Source organism: Anas platyrhynchos, chromosome 3 (genome assembly GCF_047663525.1).
Source record: "Anas platyrhynchos isolate ZD024472 breed Pekin duck chromosome 3, IASCAAS_PekinDuck_T2T, whole genome shotgun sequence".
NCBI classification, from domain to species: domain Eukaryota; kingdom Metazoa; phylum Chordata; class Aves; order Anseriformes; family Anatidae; genus Anas; species Anas platyrhynchos.
The window spans coordinates 83,252,406-83,274,842 of NC_092589.1; the positions used below are offsets into that span (position 1 = coordinate 83,252,406).

General features: G+C 38.9%; 1 protein-coding gene across 9 annotated transcripts in view; it reads left to right on the forward strand.

Moving 5' to 3' along the window:
* RARS2 (arginyl-tRNA synthetase 2, mitochondrial) overlaps nucleotides 1–22,437 on the forward strand; it is a 54,980-nt gene that overhangs the window by 5,772 nt on the left and 26,771 nt on the right. For 7 of the 9 annotated variants that reach the window (XR_011808467.1, XM_072036201.1, XM_072036203.1 and 4 more), the window contains 10 exons: nucleotides 97–180; nucleotides 3,470–3,567; nucleotides 4,810–4,865; nucleotides 6,416–6,499; nucleotides 10,156–10,232; nucleotides 13,330–13,485; nucleotides 15,396–15,502; nucleotides 16,097–16,192; nucleotides 17,593–17,653; nucleotides 21,401–21,477. Coding sequence is in view for 8 of the 9 variants with exons in the window: in XM_072036201.1 (XP_071892302.1) it covers nucleotides 97–180; nucleotides 3,470–3,567; nucleotides 4,810–4,865; nucleotides 6,416–6,499; nucleotides 10,156–10,232; nucleotides 13,330–13,485; nucleotides 15,396–15,502; nucleotides 16,097–16,192; nucleotides 17,593–17,653; nucleotides 21,401–21,477 (896 nt within the window). In the remaining variant the exon portion in view is untranslated. Of the gene's footprint in view, nucleotides 1–96; nucleotides 181–3,327; nucleotides 3,353–3,469; nucleotides 3,568–4,809; nucleotides 4,866–6,415; nucleotides 6,500–10,155; nucleotides 10,233–13,329; nucleotides 13,486–15,395; nucleotides 15,503–16,096; nucleotides 16,193–17,592; nucleotides 17,654–21,400; nucleotides 21,478–22,437 lie in introns of those variants that run through there. The other 2 variants (XM_072036207.1, XM_072036208.1) reach the window with 2 other exon arrangements.

The window sequence follows — 22,437 nt, forward strand, 5'->3', positions numbered from 1 at the left end:
TATAGTGGATTAAATTAATATTTTGAGTGGATTGAATTAAAATTTTCTAATTTACCTGTTTTCATGGAGAGTTGCTGTTCTGTTTTGTTCTTATAGCTAAAATGTGATGCTGTAGTGAGTGAAATCAGCACCGGTCCAGGAACAGTGAACTTTACGATAAACAGGGAATTACTGGCAAAGGTGAGTACAATATTTCAGATGTGTTAAAGTTCCTCAATAAATTCCGCAATGTAAAACTCTAAAATACTTAACCATAATCTTTGATACTTTCTATACATATCTGCTTGTTTTTCATCAGTTCTACTCAAGGATTCCTGATGCTGCTTTGTTAGGTAGGTCTAGAATTGGGAATGAGGCTCACAGAAGTTTATCCCCTTGAGGAAACAATGCATCTATCCTTCAGTTACAATCCCTCTCTTTTTTCATGTTTCTGCTCTAAAAGGCAGACTTCACATGTTCTTTGTGTTTCTGAAGTACACAACTCAAAATTTTGGTCTTGCATATAAACTCTTGTTTAGAATAAAGAAGAATGGTAGAAAGATACCTGAAACAAAAGTACCTGACTTCAAATCTACCATTACTACTTTGTTGCCAAAAATTCTGCAATGTCCAATCTGACTGGAATGGAAATCTTAGTTTTGTTAAACCAGTAATTTAGTGAAAGGAAGATACCACTCGGTCCATAAGAGTAGCATTCTGGTTGCACTCGGTCTGGATTATTTTCAAGAACTTGCATTAGGATGGGTGGCTGGCTGGTGCTGTTCGACTGGGGAGTGAATGAAAGCCCTGCTAAGCCAGCTGAATTAACTTGGGTTGCAAGCTACATTGTGGTAGTGTTCAAGGCATTAATCTAGGCAGCTTTTGTGGAAACAACATCGTGGTCTTAGAAAATGAGCCACATGTGATTTGGGCAGGAAATCAGATCTTACCTCATGCTGGTGAAGCTCTCTTCCTATCAGGGCTTCCACTGAGCGAGTCACTTAGGCTTGTTATCATCTCCTCCTGAATGATAAGTCGCCTTGTGAGTTGCTAATGCCTAGGCATTCCTATCAATTGCCTGCTTTATGTATTGCCTGGAAACATCTCCTTAAACTCTCATTAACTATCTGTAATCCATCATGATAAGAACATAACACCTGACTATTCACTGAAAGAACAGTTTTGGTGTTAAATTGTATTCACGGGCAGGATTTGACAAGGTGCTTTGTCTGTAGGGATTTTACTCAGTATAATGAGTCAAGCAAAACCATGTGTCTGGCCTAGTAGAGTTTTGCTGGAAGAAATGTGGGATTAGAACACAGAATTTTGCATTATATCACTGAGGAGAGAGGAGGAGAGAAGACCTAGCTGTGACTTTCACTAATAAGGAGAATAAGGCTGTGATAAATTTGAGGATTTGTTTGTGTGTCTGGCTTACCTTCTAAGGTGCCATAATGAAAACAGCATTAAAGGTTTCTCTACAGGCATAGTTCCTTTTTTCTACATCTGTTATTTCTGCTGCAGAAGTGTTTTAAGGTGACTTTAGGAAAAATAAAATCAAACAAACAACTTTCCACTGAATGGAATGAGATTTCCACTTCAGCTCACATTGCTAGAGGCCTGTACTATCTTCAGGAAGTTTGTCCGATACTTACAGCTTTGTGTATTAGTTTTCGTAGTGTATTGGCATCACTGCGACAAACTGAAGAAGGCAGGGTGAATACAGGGAATTACCTTGCTGTATGATTGCAGTACTGATGAAGCGTAGGATTCCTCTTTCCACAAACTACATTCATGCTGTTGAGGAAATATTTGAAGGCATTTTAGACCATCTCCATGCTTTCAAAGTAGACGTGCTTTTGTACAAGCCATTCTCACAGACTCGCAGGTGGGAGAAGGGGTGTTTAGACACGTGAAGACTGAATAGTTGGCTTTCTTTGGTGCTAGAGGTGTAGAAAGCAGGCTGGCTTTTGATGCCTAGGAAAACCTAGCAGTCTTAGTAGAATGTGAGTGTTGTGGGTTGTTGTTTTTCTTCCTGTTTTGGAGTTAAGTAACTTGGTGATTCTGAGGAGGCTCAAGATCTTGCAAAAGTCTCCTGTTTTTCTGTTTCCACATTGTATATGCATACTCTCATCCAACAGGAAAGGAAAAGAACATTAAGCAGATTCTATTCCTAAAAAAAGATTAATGAAGACATACAGTGGGCAGTGATGTAAAGCAACTGGAAAAAGCTAGAGATGTTAGTCTGCCTCATGTTCTAGAAAGAACAATGAAAGCATTTGTATTACTGAAATCAGAAAAAGCTAAGCCTCTTTTGTCTGGTTTTTCTTCACTTAAACCACTGGTTGACGTGTATGTATCCTGTTGTTATTAAGAATGATCAGACCATGAGGTATCTCCCATAAGCTGTTGTTTCAGTCTACCTGCAGTGAACTGATGGAGAGCATTCTGCAGTTTTGTCCCTTAGGCTGGCTTTAGTGGTAGTCACAAAGGCTAGAAATCCTGAACTTCTGTGTCGGATTTCCTGAAAATAAAAACACTTTCATGTGCTGTTGAGGTGACCTGCATAAGCACGGTAATGATCGTACAATTACAGCACGTTGGATTGCAGGTCCTCAGTGACAAGGAGTGTGTGGGAGATCAGATGCGTCCCTAAGGGCTGGACCTCTGTGACTGGGTTGTGCTGTGTGCAGTGGGTGTCCTTTACATGCACACGCTGACAAAAACTTTGGATCTAGGACAGGACTCATAGGAATTTCATTCCAAAGTCCTCAAAGTGTGCCTTGATAAGATTTATTCATGGGAAGAATGCATTTTTGAAGAAGCTCAGAGGTATGCTATGTAGCTTTTCTTTTTAAATCAAGGAGAAAAAAAAGCCTGCTGAGAACATCTGGCTGCACAATGAAATAAATTCTCTCATCAAGTCTACTGCTTATAAGCTCTCCCAGTCTTTGATCAAAATCTATGGTCTAGTTCTACAAGATAGCTTTTATTTTAAAATGTGTTACCTGAATTATGCATGGCAAGGGTCCTGGTCAGACAGAGTAAGGTAAGAGTCCTATTTACACGAGAATGCCTTTATTTTACAGGAGGTTACTATTTTACCCACATTCTTGGGCTGACTTTCCTTTCCTGCTTACTGATTACCTCTGGGTGACCCTCCAGCACTTTGATGTTGTGTAACTAAACAGTTTTAATGAAATCTACGCTTTCTCCTTTTAAGTTTTTACCAAAATCAGCTTAGATTTTCACCAAAATCTCTGCTTACAATTTGTCTAACTTATTTAATTGATCCGGTGCAGCTTTCAAAAGTTAATGGCATTTCCATGTGCATGTGATACCTTGTTTTCTTGGCAGACCAGCCATCTAACTGGTAATGTGAAAACCAGCTGTGGGATCAGACTCCTGTGTGGTTGGTGGATGGTTTTCCTGATCACATTTTCTGTTGTTGATACTTATTTTCCTTCATTTTATCTTCCCTATGCTTTAGACCGTGCTGCAGCAGGTGTTGAAAGATGGCTCACAATATGGAATAAAAAGTGAACTTTTCTCGATGGTGCCTAGACAAAAGGCAGTGATTGAGTTCAGGTAAGCACTCGTGATGAGTCCTTTGAGAATACAGCCTCGTCTACTGATTGATATTCATTGCCGTAATGTGCGGTGCCTGTGAAGTTAAACCACATTTATGGGATTACATTCATCTGTATTTAATACTCTGATAGATTTGCCAAGTAGAATTTAAGTTTTATTTAGGGAATTGAGGCTTTTCCCAGAATGTATTTTTGGTGTTTGAAGAGTTCATGCCTCGTTCTCCTTTAGTGCATAATAGCATTCAGTTTCTAAGTAGGCCTCTTTTATCTTGTTATCAAGAGACATCATCTGAATTTTCAGCCAGTAATGCACTTCTTCTTCCACCTGGGTTTCAGTTTCCAAAGCTGTTACTTAGCTGTCCTCACTACCTTCATCCTTGACTTGCTTGAGCAGCCAAGCATTTATCTTGCTAAATCTTCTCAGTTGCTGGCCCCAGAACTTCTGGCCAGTATCTATTTTATTTGTGGTCACCTGTGCATGGAAAGAAAAGTGGTTGATTTGGATCACTTTTTGTATTGAAAAAAAAGTAATAAAATTGTTCATCTATTCTCCTTGTGTAGGCTTCCATAGTCAGAAAGTCAGCACATGCCTTTAATTTGGAGGGTGGATGTTCATAGCTGAAATTTAATTTTGTTTTTGAGGGCAAACAGTTGTGGGGATTAATAATATGCCACTATTGTAAGCTTAAAGTGAAGTAAAATACAAACAACAAACTAAACAAAACATCTGTTCATATTATAAAACAGCATTGGAGGTGTGGTGTTTGTTTGTTTGTTTGTTTTGCATAATGATATGCCATTTACAAGTTTTGAAAAGGACATTGTTGAAAGAAAATGTGATTTTAGTTACTGATTCTTGTACACCAAGTCACCTGATCTGGTACCAGATTTACCTCTAATAAAAGTCTGAAGAACATGATTCTTAAGTCCAATAAATGTGAAAGTGAGACATTAGTGTAAGTCTTTTGTCACTTGTATATTTGGATATTGGGAGGTTCCTTGGTGTGTTTTTTTTTTCTTTTTTTCTTTAACACTGGCTGCTTGCTGATACGAGAGGAAAAGTAGGTTTGATATCGAGATCTACTTGGAACAAAAACTAATCAGAGAATTACAAGGGCAAGGTGAAAGTTGTGGTTTAATTACAGTTTTTCTGCTGTTACTAATGAGTTGAATACTTCTGAGTTGGAGATGTGGCAGCCTTGTACATTGAACAAATGCTATTTGTGGAAATTTGTTGCAGCTCCCCTAATATTGCCAAAAAGTTTCACATAGGACACTTGCGTTCCACAATAATAGGTGAGTATGCGTTTCAGTGTGCGTCCTGAAAGGACTTCTTGTCTCCATGATTCACTTGACAGGGGAATTGGGCTAACCTTTCACTCCTGGTGGAGTGGCTGTGTCAGGCTTGACTTGCTAATTAAAAGCCTTTTCCTCATTATACAGTGAAGAAAAGAGCATGGTGTGTTGCTGGCAGATTTATTAAGTCACACGTAATATAGTTTTATGACTGTGAACATTAAATGAAGTACTTTAAAATTGTTCCACAAAGACACCCAGGGCAGTTTTCATTGAGGTGTTATGAAAGTCCTTTGAATTTTAAATTTCTGATTTGTGCTGGACTGCAGAGCAGATAGTTATGTCTTGGTGGCTGTCTTGCAAGACATTTGCTTTTATGTGTTAATTCCTCTATGCTACTATTACTGACACAGTTGCTGTCATTTGTCATGGAATAATTAAGTAGTTTATTGTGCAGTATTCTAATAGCATATGGAAAACATCATTTCTCCCTGCCTTTGCCGTGTCTCATTAAAATTTGTAGGTTATTAGCTGAAGACCCTACAGCATCTGTTGAGCTAATAATGCATTATTTTTAATTATACTAATGTATCATGTATAATTATCAGTTACATAAAATTAATAAATCTGCCTCTTCGTGGACTGAAGGTTGAGTGGCATTACGTATTTTTGGCTTGCATTTCCGGGCCCTTTGTTACAAAAAAATAAAAAAAAAATCGAAAATAGTTCTGTAGGTAGATATTCATCCAATAGAAACAGAATGAATTGATGACAAGGAAAAGGAATGGAAAGTAATTACGTGATTGCAAACTATAGTGTGGCGTTACAATAAAAGAAAAAGAGAAAGCTTTTTGCAACCTTTTATATCAGTATTGTAAAGAAAAGGTACCCTTGAAGCACAGAAGAATAGGGGAAGGGCTGCACTTATTGTTTGGTTGCATGCGTTACTCCTTTGTAATTCTATGATACAGCAAAACTCAGGAGAAAGACAAAAGGTTTTTGTTGTAATAACAGTTAGAACCAAGATGTTCTTATGTGATGTGGTAAGTTTGGAACATACCAGACACACAGTGTGTGAAAAGTTCAGTACTGTTCAAGGACTTGGAGTTGTTCTCTGTTTAACTTCACAGTTAAGAGCAGTTTGTGAATATCAGTCCTTGCTTAACCTCCTGGTATGAGGTTTCCTGGCTTTGAGAAGGGAAATATGGATACTACCATGTATTTGTGAATATACGAGAAGTCGTACATGGCTCCTTATGAACATAAGGATTTTTTATAGTCATGTACTTTCCAGAATGTGCATGCACAGACAACAGAGACACAAACATACGGATCTGCATGAGACGCTTTATGGCACCTCTCAAATGCAAAGCTGCTTTTTTTTTTTATTATTGCTTTAAGTTTGGAAGTATTTTAGCGCATCGTGTAGAGTAGTTCACCTGACTGATTTGCTTTTCCTTTTCCTTTTCAATATGACAAAACCATAAAATTGATCGGATGAGGTTGACCTACAACTTTGCATAATAACACCAATTTTGATTCCTTACCAGGGAATTTTATAGCAAATCTCAAAGCTGCACTGGGACATGAAGTAACAAGAATAAATTACCTTGGTGACTGGGGCATGCAGTTTGGTATGTTTTGATATTTGTTTCTACTGTTCACTTTTCAACTGTATAACGTGGTCTGGGTTTCCAAGTTCAGTTTTTGCAGGCACGTTGGATTCACCCTGAGCTCATAAAGTACAGTATTGTGTTGTTAGTCTCCTTAAGACAAAAACAAAGCAATCCAGAGTGATTCATCAGCAGTATGACGTATACTGCCATGCAAGAAATACAAGAGGAAATTTGCCCAACGGTTCCTCAGTAGCTCTCAGATTACCTGTGTGTTGCTTGAGGTTTATTCTTAAAGCACAGGAGAAATATTTTGAGTGTGGTGGTTGTACTTGTGGTGCTCTAGTAGCTGAACAGGCTACTGTTGCTGCCTCCATACAACATAAATACATGATACCATATCTGTTGCATGTCTGTGGTGATACTACTGTCCTCCTTATTCAGATTTTGCATGGGTAATAGGAATAGTGGGAGAGTAAGTTTGTTAACTTAGCTATGCCACACCTGTATGCATAAGAATAGAATGATTGTTTGGGGAAAAAAAAAAAAAAGGAAGTTATATTCTTGTGTTTAGTTGTCTTTGTGTGTGTCTTTATAATTTTTATTTATTTATTTATTTTTTTCCCCTGTGGAAACAGGTTTGTTATTCACAGAGTAAAACTAACTTGTTTAGCAACAGCATTTTGGTAGGTCAATGCTTTGAGTGTTTGTATTATTAAAGGTATCCCAATACTTCCCCCAAAATATTCAGTTTGCCATTAAAATGTAGCAAAAGGAGAGATGTGTAGGTAGAGAATGTGCAAGTGAGTTCTTAGAAGACTGTCAATCTTGCCTGCATGTGCATTTGCTTGCATGCATATACACACTGCTACCTCCACCAAAATGCCCGTCAGGTAAGTGAGAACTGAGAAATCTTTTCATGCAGTCCCGTGTGGCTGGTATTTATTCCCTGACTAGAGTTCATTTGTGTCTGCTTGCTAGGTCTGTAAATACTATTCACATATGGCAGTTGACCCATCCATAGGATTCCCAATTTTGTTGTTTTTTTTTTTATGTTAATCTTGCATTTTAAATTTATCTAAATTCTCCCCTTCTTTTCTAATCCCCCACCTGAAAGCTGATTTTGACCTATTTTTAGGAAGAAAAAAGAAACACAGCCATGCCCATTTTCTCATTCTTGAAAACTGATACGTTCATGGAAACTATAGAACTGTCACACAGTTTTTGCAGTGGGGTCTGGAAACAGCATTTATATTTATTTTTAATTGCCAAACACCAAGTGAAATGTCTTATCAAGCAGTCATTTTAGCTCTTTGCAGCCCGTATACTGCCCCCTTCAGTTGAGCTGGTTCAATGCTTCGGGGGATTTTAATTAATCAACTTTGTGAGTAAACTGGGTTAAAAATGTAACAGAAATATCCTACTCTATTTATGTATTCACGTTCATCAGTAATGATGATACACCTAAAAGATATTTAGTTCTATCAGTTCTCCTTCTAGAGTAAATTCCTGGGTTGTAGACAGTTGGCTGAAATATTCTTATGACTGTGAGAGCAGTAATAGAATTTATTTTCTTTTTTTTTTCTTTCCTTTGTCAAATTATTTCCTCCACAGCTTCTCTGTTCTGATCATGTTTCTGGTCAAACCGTAGTTTATAGCAGTTTCACTTTACTTAGGATTTCTTTTGTAAGAATTGAATACAGAATGAGTTTACATAAAATTAAATAAATTTCATCATTACGTATTTCATTCATTTTTACCCCATAGACATTATTTTTTATCACCAGCGCTTGCATAATGAATGTGGCAATGGCAATTAAGCAATAAAATGCAAAAGGCAAAGGGCTTCTCAGCTGACCTCATTCACTCGTTGGAGATAAATGGTACTCGTAAGTCTGAATACCAGGAAATTTAACACAAAGTTTCTAGAAAGAATAAGGATGACTGTGTGTTATTTACCTATATTCCTGTTGTCCAGAGCACAGCTGTTAAAAATGGTACCACTGACAGAGCAGTCCCAAGTGTAGCTTTCCAGATGGGTGCTCCCTTCTCTATTTGGGCTGGCTCAGCTCAAATATGTGCCAGGCTTTATAACAAATAACACAGTCATGCTTCACAGAATTATAGCAGAGGAATATTAGTATATTAGTCCTTTCCCAGAAGCGGTGCTATAATTAACAATCTGTCAGCATTTCCATTACAACTCCCATTGTTGAAGGCTCTAAAAAATAATAATTGAAAATGTGTTTTGCTGAAAAATGGCGGAGCAGTCCTCAAGCTTGAAGCAGTTTTGGGGCAGGTTTCTTCAGGTAACAAATCTCAGGCAGTCGTTCCGTCTGTCAGTCCATCCATCTTCCTGACGCTCTGCTCTTAATAAATTCTGAATGCATTGGGCAACCTCAGCCAGATCTGACAAAAAATATCCCGGAGAACAAAGTTCTCCTAGTTTTGTGACAGCTGGCGGACGTGTAGGGGTAGGAATACAATGTAGTGCCTTCGGGGAGAGAAAGTTAACTTCTGAGCTCAGCCTGTCAGCTCACCAGTCAGCACATCTCGGTCAAATTCAATCCCAGCTCGTGCTACGTCTTGCCAGTAATTGGGGAGTATAACAAATATTTAGGAGAAGACAGAGACATGTGGAAGGAAGTGTTTGGGGTGAATGAAAGCTGGAAGCCTTGCTGGGGGTTGGACTGTGAAAGCAGCATGGAAAAGTGGGGTGTGTAGGTACACTAAGAGAGATCATTAAGAAGCCAAGCCCATAGAGCCGGCTATCTTTAAAGAAACACCCTCTCAATAGGATCAGACGCATTTTGTTTCCTAAACTCTAACTTGTTTTTCCTATCTAAATCTGCTACAGCTTCTATCGCAGTCGTTGTTTTCGGGAGGGAAGTTCTGGAGATAGCGCTGTTTGCTTAGCTGCTAAGGGCTTTCAAAGGGGTGCCCGCATTCCTCAGATGCTGTCTTTATATCAGTCCAGGTCCTTGTTGGCTCAGAAGGAAGGGATGACCTTAAAAGCAGCCTCAGATAATCCAAGAGGCTATGGGGTTAATAAAGCTAGATTACGGAATGAATTAATGGGCTCTTTTGACTTAGACAATCAGTTGGGGGGTTGAATTTCTTGCCCTTTCAGATGGCTTTCAGAAAGTGCTGAAGCCAGATCAGATAATGTGAAGAAAAGCTGCACATTCTCAGCATTTAGCAAAAAGCTCCCTTCAGAGTACTGCATGAGTGGTATGTGAAATAACTGCGTTGTGTCCCAGTTTCTACTGTCCTTGAAGTGATAATGCTGCTAAGGGAGGAAGCCAAACAAGGGGGTTGATTATTCTGTTTGCTGGACAGTTTCCCCTGTATGGCTTTGTGTTTTCAGCTGGTCGCTGTGTAAAATATAACTTTATCTGCAAGTCTAGGAAGAAATTCCATTTATGAGGAATTGAAAAGTTGACATTGTATTTTATACTAATTTCTAGCTGTTAAAGCTTTTTTCGTACAGCAGAATAAAAGGCTATGCTTTTGATCTCTTTATAGCCTGCACTTATTACATTGTTTAGATATTTAGGCAATTTGTCTTATTACATAGAGTGCTACGACAGGGCTTGCTTATTAAAACAACTTAATCAGCAAAACAATACACTCTGGGCTGGGCTGTTGTCTAACTCTGTATTTAATTGTTTTTCAAGGTTTACTGGGTGTTGGTTTCCAACAGTTTGGCGATAAAGAGAAGCTAAAATCCAGTCCTTTACAGCACCTTTTCGAGGTAAGTTCAGAGAAGACCATTTGGGTACCTCAGAGGATAATCCATTTAATGTCACTGTCAGTTTTGTACAGGATGGTGCCTCTGCAGGGTCACGAGGGACTTGTGCAATCATGTTGTATTTAAACAACTTCATTGAAAGACAGCTGCCCGTGACAGCAGGGACAGGTTTCATTAGACTGAAAAATACACCTCCTAAGGGAGGGAATTGAATGGGTCCTCGGGTTGCATGGGGTGCTGCGACTGCCACAGCTTGACCAGTATCAGCTGTCCTAACTCGGCAGCGATGACCTCCGAGCACAGCTTTGGTGACTGCAGTGGGAAGGAAGTCTGATGCTGTCGTGTGCTGGTTACCAAAGCTGTGTTCAGTTACACTGAAAGAAGTGGCATATGTGGTATAAAAATGTTCTTGTTGCCAGTATTTTAGAACAAGTAATGTTTCATTTCCATTGCTCAGTACACAATTCACGATGGTTGGGGGCAGGTTATCTTTGAGGTGTTTTGGAGCTACTGTGGAGCCTTAACATACATACAGGTAAGGAGAAGAGACTGTCACTTTTCAGACTGCTGTTCCAGCCCTGCAGATTGTTCTTTCTTTCAGCTGTGTGTAAGACCCAGGACCATTAGAAGGTGCAATTTCTGTTGGCAGGTGTTAATGAAAAGCCTTCCAACAGCAGAGAAAGCTGTTTAATTGCAGGGGGGTGCTCTCTTGGTTGCCCACCATGCCTGCCTCGACACAGTGCAGGTGTCACAGTTTGCATTTCTGTGCATCAGGGACAAACGAATTCCCTGGAGTCTCCACACAGGCTGTCATAGTTTAACAAGTCTTCTTTTTACAGAACTGATAGGATTTTGGATGTTCATCCAGATAAGTCAGTATTTATTTCTTCCTTTTTACCAGTTCCTACGTTACTTCTTGTTTCAAACAGTGCAATAGGCAAATTAAAAAAAAAAAAAAAAGGCTTTTGTGAATCTTTTGATACTTTTAAGTTATCTTTGGTTGACAGTGTGTGTTGTACCAATCCAACAGCCACAAGGATGCTGAGTTAAGCTTTACTTTCCAAGCTGGATGTGGGAACTATTGCTAATGCAGGTGTTCAGGCAGTACATCGGGCTAACCCTTTCACATAAATCTGCTTACTGGCAAAGGAACAAAGTGTGGTTGAATGTTTGGGCACTGTACAACTGAATACATATTAGGCAGGTTGTTTATGTGGCAGAATAGCTTCTTCTGAGTTTGCCAGCCTCTCTGACATAGGAGTGTTTTGTTTTCTCGTTCCCTCACCCATGAAGCCTGCTCAAGAAAATTGATAGATTATTAGCGTGGATGTGTTTTAGAACCTTAGGGCTGATTTCCAGAGAGAGAAAGTAGTAGTCGCATTCTTGTGGTTATGCATTGATGTATGTTATTTAATTCTTATTTATAATTTCAGTCCATTCTTAGGATTTAAAATTTGCCTACTTGAATTTTACATTAAAGCTTTAGCTTAATGCAGCTTTGCTGCAATAGATTGCAGCAGCACGTAGGCCTTAGGACCTTGAAAATTATCTTTAGATTTAGTGAATAGTGTTCAGTTGAGCTGTAAGATTCTAAAGCAGTAATTGTTTGAGACCAAATTACAGTTCTCAAATATCCCCTATTTTTAACTGTTTGTTCAGCTGTGTTCCTGGACTGTATCAAATACAGAAGCACGTTTTAAAGGGGTGTTTTTCTGCTGTTGTATGAAACCAATCTTTCCTATAGCTACATGAACTTTAAAAATTTCCATGGCACCATCTCTGTATAAATAAATATGTGGATGAACGTATCTTTCCAAATAACTTTGCACCTTATATTTTGGCCAAGCGTCAGATTCAAATATGTCTTTTGCATTATTTTTGCTCTACAGCATCAGAGATGGGGAAGGGGTTAGAGTGTGTGAAGCCATTGTTCGTGGGAGGGGGAGCATTGTTCTTGGACAGGGTAGAATTTTTCCTCTACTTTAAGTTCCTTTTTTGTGGCAGAACTAAGCAAACATTAATCTTTGAGGCTTGTCAGCAATACTCTAAAAATCTTGGGACATGAAAGGAAGGGGAAAAGTTCAAGAGTTTTGCTGTGAAAGCTTTTTTTTATAGGCAGACCCATTCAAGCAAGGTATTCTTGGCAAACTCGTCTGAACATTGCAAGAGTGAAGTTTATATTATCAAGATTGCAGTGATTTGGGGATCAAAACTCTCTTACAAAGACTTGAAAGTTAATCTGCATTGAACTCTTTGGGTCTAAATACACAGTGTAACCACTGGTCAATGTTATTATTTTTACGTAATACTATATCTTTTTAAAAACTTTTCAATCAGCTTTCAAATTCTTACGCATGGAGAGAAGAGAATCACTGTCTGGTGAAATATTTGGCCTCTGTATAGAAAGGAATTTGTTTATGAACAGGAGAGCCAATTTTGGTGTACCTTGGTAAGATCAGCTAACGAGTTAGTAACACTTCTAGCTAACTATTAGTGCATGTGCCTTTCTAGTCAGGTATTGACATTCGTATACTTGACTCCAGCCACAGAGAGGCAGCAAATGTTAGTGTAGATACCTAGTACTATAAGTATGTGGCTTTTGGCTCAGAACTCTTGTTGTTGTTGGTTTGGTTTCAATTTGTTTTTTGTCGTTTATTTTTGGTACAACAATGGCACCACCTAGGGTGCTGCTTCAACTGCCAGCTAATTTCTAGGCAGTGCAAAGTTTCAACTTTGTGGTCCTCTGAAGAAAGGTCTCTGGTTTAAAACTGTGTGATGGTTTCCCCTTCATGCAAATTATTTCTTCTATGTTCTGCTGCTGTGGTTGTTTCAAGGTTATGAAGACACTGGTAGCAACAGCAGTAAAAAATTATGACATTACTCTTGTTTCAAGATAAGCTAGCTGCACATTTTCCTGTTGGAGTTTAGGCTAGTCGTTCATCCTTTAAATAGGAAATGTGTTCCTTTAACACAGCTTTAACATTTTTGACATTAAAAACATCACCTTTAGTCTGTTTGTTGTCTTATTCTTGTAGAACTTTATTTTTGTTTGAGGAGAGCATTATATTTCTTCAACAATTTCAGTGCCGTTATATTTTAGGTGTATGTGCAGATTAACAAAGCAGCAGAAGATGAAAACATTAAAAAGCTGGCTGCAGATTTCTTTAGAAAACTGGAGGAACATGATGAGCAGACGTTGTCACTTTGGAAACAATTTAGAGGCTTCAGCATTGAAGAATACATCCGAATTTATAAGGTACAAATAATCCACTGCTTTTTATGTGTTGCTGGTAAAATGGTCTCCTTTTATCTGTTGGTCCATCAATATAATTGACAGCACCTTCTCATCCAAGAGACTGCAATTTAAGACTAGAGGCTGATGTAATGTTGTGAATTTGTTGCCTTTCTGGTAAACTTCACACTGTCAAGGGGAAGATGTTTCTAAATATGCCAGGTTATGCTCTGTTCTGTTTGGAAAAAGCACAGTAGTTGATTAAACATCAAAGTGGAGAGTCATTTAGTTTCTGGCAACCTAGACAGGTTTTGTTTAACGGGGTCCATCTAATTGGACTGTTGACTAATCCTCCATTCTCAGGAGCCCTGAAGCCAGGAGCATGGCACTGAGCAACAGTGCAAACCAGCGTTAGCTAAATATCGTTCAGTTCTGCTTCACGTTTGAAGTCAGCAACAACCCACTAAATTTAAGTTTCCACGTTATAAATTTTATTGGGAGATAACTCTGTTTTCACATTTCTGATGTGATAATGTGGAGTTGTGTATGTCACACATTAAATTGAGTGAAAGAAATCATAGCAGCAGGAGATTACAATAGTAATCAGTGCATAAGTACTCTGTAGGTAGAGTTGAACTAACATACAGCCATCTGTTGTATACTGTAACCTCAAGAGTGGAGCTGGTGTCCACCATTTCATGGGAGAAGTTTGCACTATTGACCACAAAATCGGTGCTATGAAATTGTGAAACAGGAGTGGAAATAAACCTCCTGTCACTGAACCCAGTCTCTTGGTATTGATAGGACGTAGTCTTGCTCCAGAACCACCTGAATCCATCTGAAAACAAGCTAGTGTTTTTCTTTCCTACATTCTTGCAATAAGATTCTGGAGTGGGTGCCTGATTTTGAACTGTTTGGTTGTTTATTTTTTTTTTCCTAACTTCCAGTTCCGAGGAGTTTGTGATTAGTTATGCAACTGCCCTCTGCTAGCATGATTCTTCACTTCAAATATCACTTTTCATCCCCCTCCTCATGACGTATTTATAGACGTGTCTTCTTTCATCCTTGTTTTGCAATACTAAAAGAGAAGTGGCCTGCCCTACCCTCAATAATCCAGATAACCTCGCTGTTTCTTTAATTTCTTCCCTGAAAGGTATCACTGGATTCATGCCTAGCACCCTAAGTTAAGTCTCCTACGTGAGGCACAGCTTTGATAATTCTAGTGGGAGCCTGACCTGTTAGGGTGAATGGAGTGTTGGGCTGTGTCTGCAACTGCATCGTGATGGTTACTCATCATCCATCACATGATGGTGGATACAGCTAGATCTCGCTCTCCCAGTTCCTTTTCAAACCAATAAATATCTAGAGGATGGACTGACAGCCTTTCTTATCCTCAGTTAAAAACCTCGTCCCTTGTACTATTATATTATTTCACCCTGTTTTGGCAGTTAGTCATCCAGGTTCTCCTAGGTGTACTTTCATCCTTCCTAGCAATTGTGATTTCTGTGTGCTCAGCAAAGTTTGTGAGCAGCTCCTGCTTTTTTTTTTTTTTTTTTTTCCTCCTTTAAATCCTTTAAAATAGGATTGGCTTCAAGGCCAGGTAACTGTAGTCCACTGGTTTCGCCTTTAGCACAGCAAGTTAATTACATACCCCAGAACTTCCATAGTAATCACTCTCTCCAGTTTATTCTTAATTTCTCTAATGTTATATCCAACATTGTATTCAGCTTGGGGAGATTAATTCTCATGCAGAAATCGATTATATCAAAATCCAAATGTATTTTCCTTTTAACAATGAAGTGACATTTCTTGGAATAAAATCCATTTTTGCTCTCTGACCCATGGCACAGATCTGTGATCTGACTTAATTGGAAGAAATGATTGGCCTTAATCTAACAATGTTTCTTTTCTTTCATATTCTTGGAACCTTTCAGCGCCTAGGAGTCCACTTTGATGAGTATTCTGGTGAATCATTTTATCAGGAGAAATCCCAGGAAGTTCTGAGGATGTTGGAGGATAAAGGACTCCTTCAGAAAACAATGTATGACCTGGTTTTCAGTCTACTGGTGTGGTTTATTTAACATTTCAGTGAAAAGATAAGATGACCGTGGTGTGTATGTAACCTACAGGAAAGTGTTTTCTTTATATGGTTTCAATAGCTGTTCTAATAGAAAACCAACAGGACTTGTGCAATCACAGAGAAAAAATGTTTGCCTTTTTTGTCACTAACACTGAAGCCTGGCCATGACAAATTAGGTGCAATGATAGCAGCCAGCTCCTAATGGCCTTTTCAGCTGTTGATTAGTTTGGTAGCTGCGTGTGTCAATTAACAAGGAGAGTCAGAGATCTTTGCTTCCGCGTGCTGCCTGCCTGAATGGGGAAGAAAACTATATTCACAGAATGTACCAGAATATGAGGAGGTGGTTCTCTGACATCACCAGTGGTGACAACAGCTTAGAGGAATGGTCTTTGACAAGGCTTCTGGGAGGCAGTCATTCAAGGAAAGATCAAGATTGTTCAGAGTGGATGGGGTCATACGGCAAGAGGCCTTCTGGTTTGTTTCTGTTTTACCTGAAGTTTACCTGTATTTTGAATCTGGACTGCATTTACTTTAGCCTTTTCTCTCATCTTACAGAAAAGGGACAGGAGTTGTGGATCTTTCAGAAAAAAAAGACCTCTCGTTGTATTCCACAGTCATGCGTAGTGATGGGACATCTCTTTATATAACAAGGCAAGTAAGTTCATCTGTGTTTATTAGGTTTTATTTGGCCAGTAAACTTTTGTGCATGAGCACATTTATAACAGTACAGATTTTGAAGCTTTTTATTTTTGTGATGGAACATATTGGCTAATGAGTAATTGTAACTGGAACTAGCAATGTAACTATGATGGGATGAAAATGGCTCGGGAAAAACAACTGCTTTTAAATACTTTTCATTCCCTTAGCCAGTCTGTTAGTAAATCTCCCCTTTCCATAAGTCATAATACTTTCTCCAGCTACTAGCTTTGAAAACAAAGCCAAGATCTCTTCATCTCATAAACACTTGACAAATGAAGGTTTTAGAAAAACCCTTGCTTAAAACGTTTGTTTACAGTGTGCTGCAGAAGAAAATGGCTTGTTCAACCATGTCTTCATTGACTCAGTGGACCACCAGCACTGCACCATCAATTTTATCACTGTTTTTCTCCCTTCTCATCAGTAAAATTCCTCTTGGATATTTTGATAGGGAAGTCTTAAAAGCTTATTTGGGCCAGTAATGTAGATCAGATCATCAGATGTCTAGCCCTCGGGATAAACTGTACATTTTTTCAGGAGAAGAGTATTAGGGGTTGCAATCAATCCTGCACATCAGGTAGCTGCTGAATCCCAGAGCCTGAGAGAGACGAGGCTGCCACAGTTCCATGCCCATAGGCCCAACCAACCAACCAATACCTGGGCACACGAGCCCCCAAGGCCATAGGGCAGCTCCAGTTGCTTGTACAGACACAGCCACGTTGGATTCCTCCAGTAACTGGGCTTAGATATGGGGTCCATCCATCAGCTGGCCCTGGATCCTCACTTTCTCCTGTTGCCTCCTACAGCGAGGCCCACACATATACAGACGGGTCTCTCAGTCAACCCCACCGGCCCCACAGTCTAGTAGTTGGCATGGACCTCCTGTTATCTCCAATAGCCATCTCCTTTGGTACCCCAGCCTTGAAGACACACACGTACCTGGCTCTGAGGGTGCTTCAACTACCTGCCGTATGAGCTGTAGCCCTTAGTTCCAGTAACTGACACGTAGACCTGCAAACACTTGCATACGCACAGAAGAGCCCCTCACCCAGAAAAGTTAGTAATGGAGTTTAAGGAGAAGACAGGACAGATTGGACTGACCAGGTGCAAAGCATGGCCAAGCCCAGACAGACTTCTTCTTCCCATAAAAACTGTTTCCTCAGTAATTTTCATAGCCAGTGGTTTAAAAAAACAATTCAAGTGCATGTTGTGAACAAAGCACAGATGTCCTCTTTTTCGCTCCAATATGGCACTCCTCTCTCCTTCATAAGAGTAGGTAATTTTCTGAAGTGGTAAATAATGAGGCTTGTTTAGTTTGAGTGAAAGTCCAAATAGTTTCTTACTATCTCTTTCAGAGATCTTGCTGCTGCTATAGACCGAATGAAGAAGCATAGCTGCGATACTATGATTTATGTGGTAAGTAATTCTAGATACATGAACACTTTGAGCCTCTCTCCAATAGTCTGGGGGGATCTCTTGCTCCCAAATACAACTTAGGCACGTGGTGGTTTTGGCAGTAACACAGACTGTCCTCATTGCCCAGAAGCTATGCCTCAATCTGGCAGTATTTCTTGGTTCTGTTTCAGTTCATGACCCACAGAATGGTTGAAAAATTATTCTCTGTTTAAAAACAGCAATTCTCTGTTTTAAAATTTCATTTTAATTTGTTTTAAAGAAACCTTTATTCAATTGGCATTATATTTTCTATATTAATGTAGTAATTAATATTTAAACAAGTCAGAAAAAAGCTTTTAGTGTTATAAGGGGTTGTAATATTATAAATTAATGTTCTAAAATGAATCTGGATTTAGTCTAAAGTCCTGATGTGTTATCTGTGATGTAAATTCTTACAGTTTTGAACAGTGCCTCGATTTCATTATGTTAGAATTTATACATGAAATACTGTTTAATCAATCTGAACAAAGCAGTTGTAGGCAGGGAGCCTTTTTATATTTCTGTGCTTGATTGTTTTGCTTCTTAACAATTCCAGCAGTATCAGTAATAAGCTGTAGGGTTATCTTCTCAATTATGTAGAGCTTTTTTGTGTGTTTTTTTTTTAGCTTCATAACCACCAAGGATGGATCACATGATGCTTTTAAATGTTCTTTTTTTTCCCAGATTTAGAAAAAAATGTTTTGAAAATCATGTTCTATTATGACCAATGAACAGTCAATTAATGACCTGTGGAAAAAAAACATGCACATTCTGGCATGTTCTTTGTGATGTGATAATGCCTGTGTATTTTCTCTGGTACAGTTTTTTCAAAAGCCAATATAATGTTACAAATACCACGATTTGAGGGAGAAATCAATAAACATAAAAGTAAATACCAACGTAGTTTACGTGGAACTTTTCATTAAGTCACGTTCCTCCTTTTATTTTCAGTCTTCAGGAAATTTCTGCTAGCTTGTCATTCCAACATGTGATCATAGAACAGGTTTTTGTTGTTGTTTTATTTTTCTTGGTTTGTTTAGTGGTGCTGTGTTTTGTTTTTTGTTTTTTTTTTGCCTCTGCTGGCTGCGACACGCTAGAGTCACTGGCATCAAAGAGCAGTGTGGCTGTGAAAGTGCAATTCATTAGGAGTTAAGGAAGCTTCCTGCTAGTTCATGTAGCTAGGTAATTATCTCTATTTGTACTTGTTATACCATGAGCTAGTGGGGACCAAGGGAGAAAGAACAATTAGAAAGAAAATTACTGGGTATTCTGCACAAATCAGGATGTGCGCTGAATGTTAAGCTAATGGAATGAGCCCATTAGCTCACTCCATTAGCTTAACGTGTGTGGAAACAATAGTCTCATATTAACAGGTTGCTCACAGCTGAATTGGAATAACTGAATTTTTGTTTTCATTAGGTCAACTTGCTTAAAAGAACATTAAATTGGTTTAGTAGCTGTAAAGCTGTAAATCAGTGGTTTGTAGTAAAATAATCCTACTTATTTCATAGAAATGCAGTGATTTGAGCAAAATAGCCAAAACGTTATAAAATGCATGACACTTATTAAAAATGTGAGGAAATTTCAGCTGAATGTTGCACGCAAAACAGGAGATGAAAACTCTTATGTATGAAAAATAAATCATAATCCCTACTGTCAGACAGCAAACTTCTCCCATAAAGCTAACCACTCGGATTACATTTGGACGTGTATAATTAGGGGCTTGTACAGGTTAAAAAAAATAATAAAAAAATTCTTCATAATACAAATCTTCTTAAGCATTTGTGTTACTTTTGCAATGCTGTGGAGCTGTGTGCAAAAAATGTGGTGTTTTATGAAGTGGTAGTGTCTATGGGTTCATCTTTTTTCCTGCTTACACATCCATGTTTTGATTCTTAGTGTTAGGCAGAGATAAAGCTGTGTGGTACTCCTAGTACTTATTTCCATCTTTCTCAACAAATTTGGTTTTCGTGAAATTTTAATTAGGTGATTTGTTTAAGCATAACACTCACTCCCTGTTATGCTTCTTGCAGTATCACACAGCTTCCAAACCACAGGAGTCGATGCTTCGTTTTCAGGTGACCAGCTGAAGCCTGGCACTTAGCTTCTACTGCCTAATAAGTAGTCATAGCTTGGCCTCTCTTTTCATCTTCTTATCTCCTTGGTAGCTTACAGGACTACAGAAATAATCTTTTAGATTATTTTCTTTTAATGATTTTAAACATTGCTCTGTACATTGTTTTTACATGCGTAGGTCCTACAGGTAATTACAAACTTAAGTTCTGCACTGTGACCAGTCATGAAGGAAGTAAGTGTCAGAAGGACTGGCATCTTTTGATTGCTTACAGAAGACTGCAGTCCTTCAAAGAGGCTTTTAAATGCTGTGATGATGGCCAAAGTGTTAAGGGACATGCTCTTGTACTTAGAAAACAAAGCTAGTTGCTGTCACAGAATGTATAATGTCTCATAAAACAGGAGTAGAATTCAGACCTAGTGTGGAGCAGAGGAAACAGCAAGGCAGCGTTGGCCAGTACAGTGAGCTGCCCTTAATCTAAACTTCATGAAGTTCATTGAAAGACCTTTTAGCAAGAGAGATCTTGCTTTATTTCATGTACTGAGAGCTTTTCCTGTATGTGAGGTGCATGGAAAAGAGCTTGGAAGGCCTTGTTTGAAATGCGAACCACCGCTATCCATTTATTTATTAGCCTTGCTCCTCTGCAGGAGAGAGGTGATGAGGAGCTGAACAAGTTATGAGGAACTCTGAAAGAGGAAGCAGGTGCTTTAGGCTCAATGTGGTGGTAGAGCTGAGGAAAAAAAACACAGATAAGCACCTCACCCACTGCTCACTCCCTGTCTTGGAATGCCAAACAAATAAGGAAATACTGGTTATTGAATTATCTCAGCACTCTTGTCAGCCTTGTGTTTTAGGGAGGGATGAAGAAGGACTCTTAGTGGTGTAGACAAAGCAACTAGGTAGAAAAACGAACTTTGTAGTGACAGTTGTGGCTAGAATACTTGTGAAGATCCTTGCTAGACATAAAGGAACTTCATCAGAAACTGCCTTAAGTCCGAGGAGAGAAGAACTGGAAGTAGAAGAGAGCACAGGTGCATCATTAATATAAAAATGTTATCATTTATGCTTTATTTTTTTTTGAAAGCTCCTCAAGCCACACTGCAGACAATAGAAACTAGTGGATTCTGGAGACGGTTTTGTCTGTGGAAAGCAAGCTGCCTTTTGGCTTTCACTAGGAGCTGTGTTAGTCCATGCAGGTACATCACTGATAGTTGTATCATTATCATTATGTAGTTGTATCACTGACAGGCTTCAGGAAGGCTTCTCTTCCCATGTTAAAGGATCCTTGAGGTCTGGTGATGTAAAACATGGGAACATATCAAGAGCAGCAAGGCTCTGCATTGAGAATAGAGGCATTTAATCTGATGGGCAGGTAACATAACATGAAACTAGAGAACAACAAGGTTTCATTGCAATTCACGGCTTTGCATCCATGACCTAGGAATAATCATTTTTTAAAGAGGTTATTTCTTTTGTAACAATGCAAAATCTTGTTGCCACAAGCTGTTACAGTTTTCAAGTCCTGTCTCTCTTTGCAGGCCTTAATTCTGTTTGTAGTGATTTATTGGCACAGTATCAATGGTGCTGTGTGCGTTAACAGCTAATTCTTACCTAACCTGAGGTGTTTTCTATTATGCACCAATTCTATTTTTCAGACAGATAAAAGTCAAAGTAGTCACTTCCAACATTTGTTCCAAATACTGAAGCTCATGGGCTATGACTGGGCTGAAAGGTACGTATTTACAAATTTCGGTTATGTACTTTTTTGGGTGGTGGAGGGGGGGAGAGTGGAAGAATGAGTATATGTACAGTGGAATTTCAGTGGGGGGCACTTTTGAAGAGTATCTCCTGATTGTGCTTACCTACCACCATGCTGTAGCACCTCATGTATACATTCTGGATGAAACTTAAGCTATAAGATCTCCTACAGGTGAGCAACTATTGAACTGCAGAGTGCAAGCAGACATTTGGCCTGTAAGACCCAACTAATACTAGTTCAGTAAGGAGGAAAAATAAGAAAACAAAACCCCCAGAGTTGTGTGCAGTGCAGGCTCAGGTCCTCAGCACCAACCGTTTCATTCTCTAACTCTGCTCCTGCTTTCCTTGCAAGTGGAGATACCACCATGTGTTCAGGACGCAAAACCCAGTAGCCTTGTCCACCACTTTTTGGGGTCTTCCATAACTGCTTGATATAAAAATGAGAGAAAGGAAAATAGTCTTTCAGAGACTTTATGGCATAGCTTCTGGGATATTGTATGATCCCTTGTTAAATTATTGCTTTGTGAAGTATGATATTTTAGGCCTGATCTGAATCTGAGTTTGAATCATGCTCCAGGCCTGAAATATCTATTGCAGGGAAATGTATCCCCACTGTTACTCATTTTGATTAGCGACCTTGTTAGCAAGCTGAGCAAAGGTCAATAACGGATCTGCAGACTAAATCATATTCCTCTCTGACAGACCGCATGCCTTTTGTAGTTAAATATAGGATTTTAGCCTTCAGGAATATTAGCCTACCTCCTTCCACACTCCTTACAGTTGCACTAAAATTACCTTAGGTTATGGATCCAGGATAATGCTTGGGATTAGAGTGAGCAGAAGCAGAGAATGTTTTATTATTAGTGATGATTAATTACACTTTTAGTTTAATGTGGCCACAATAGAATTATTATGACTCCCTCTCTAATCTTAT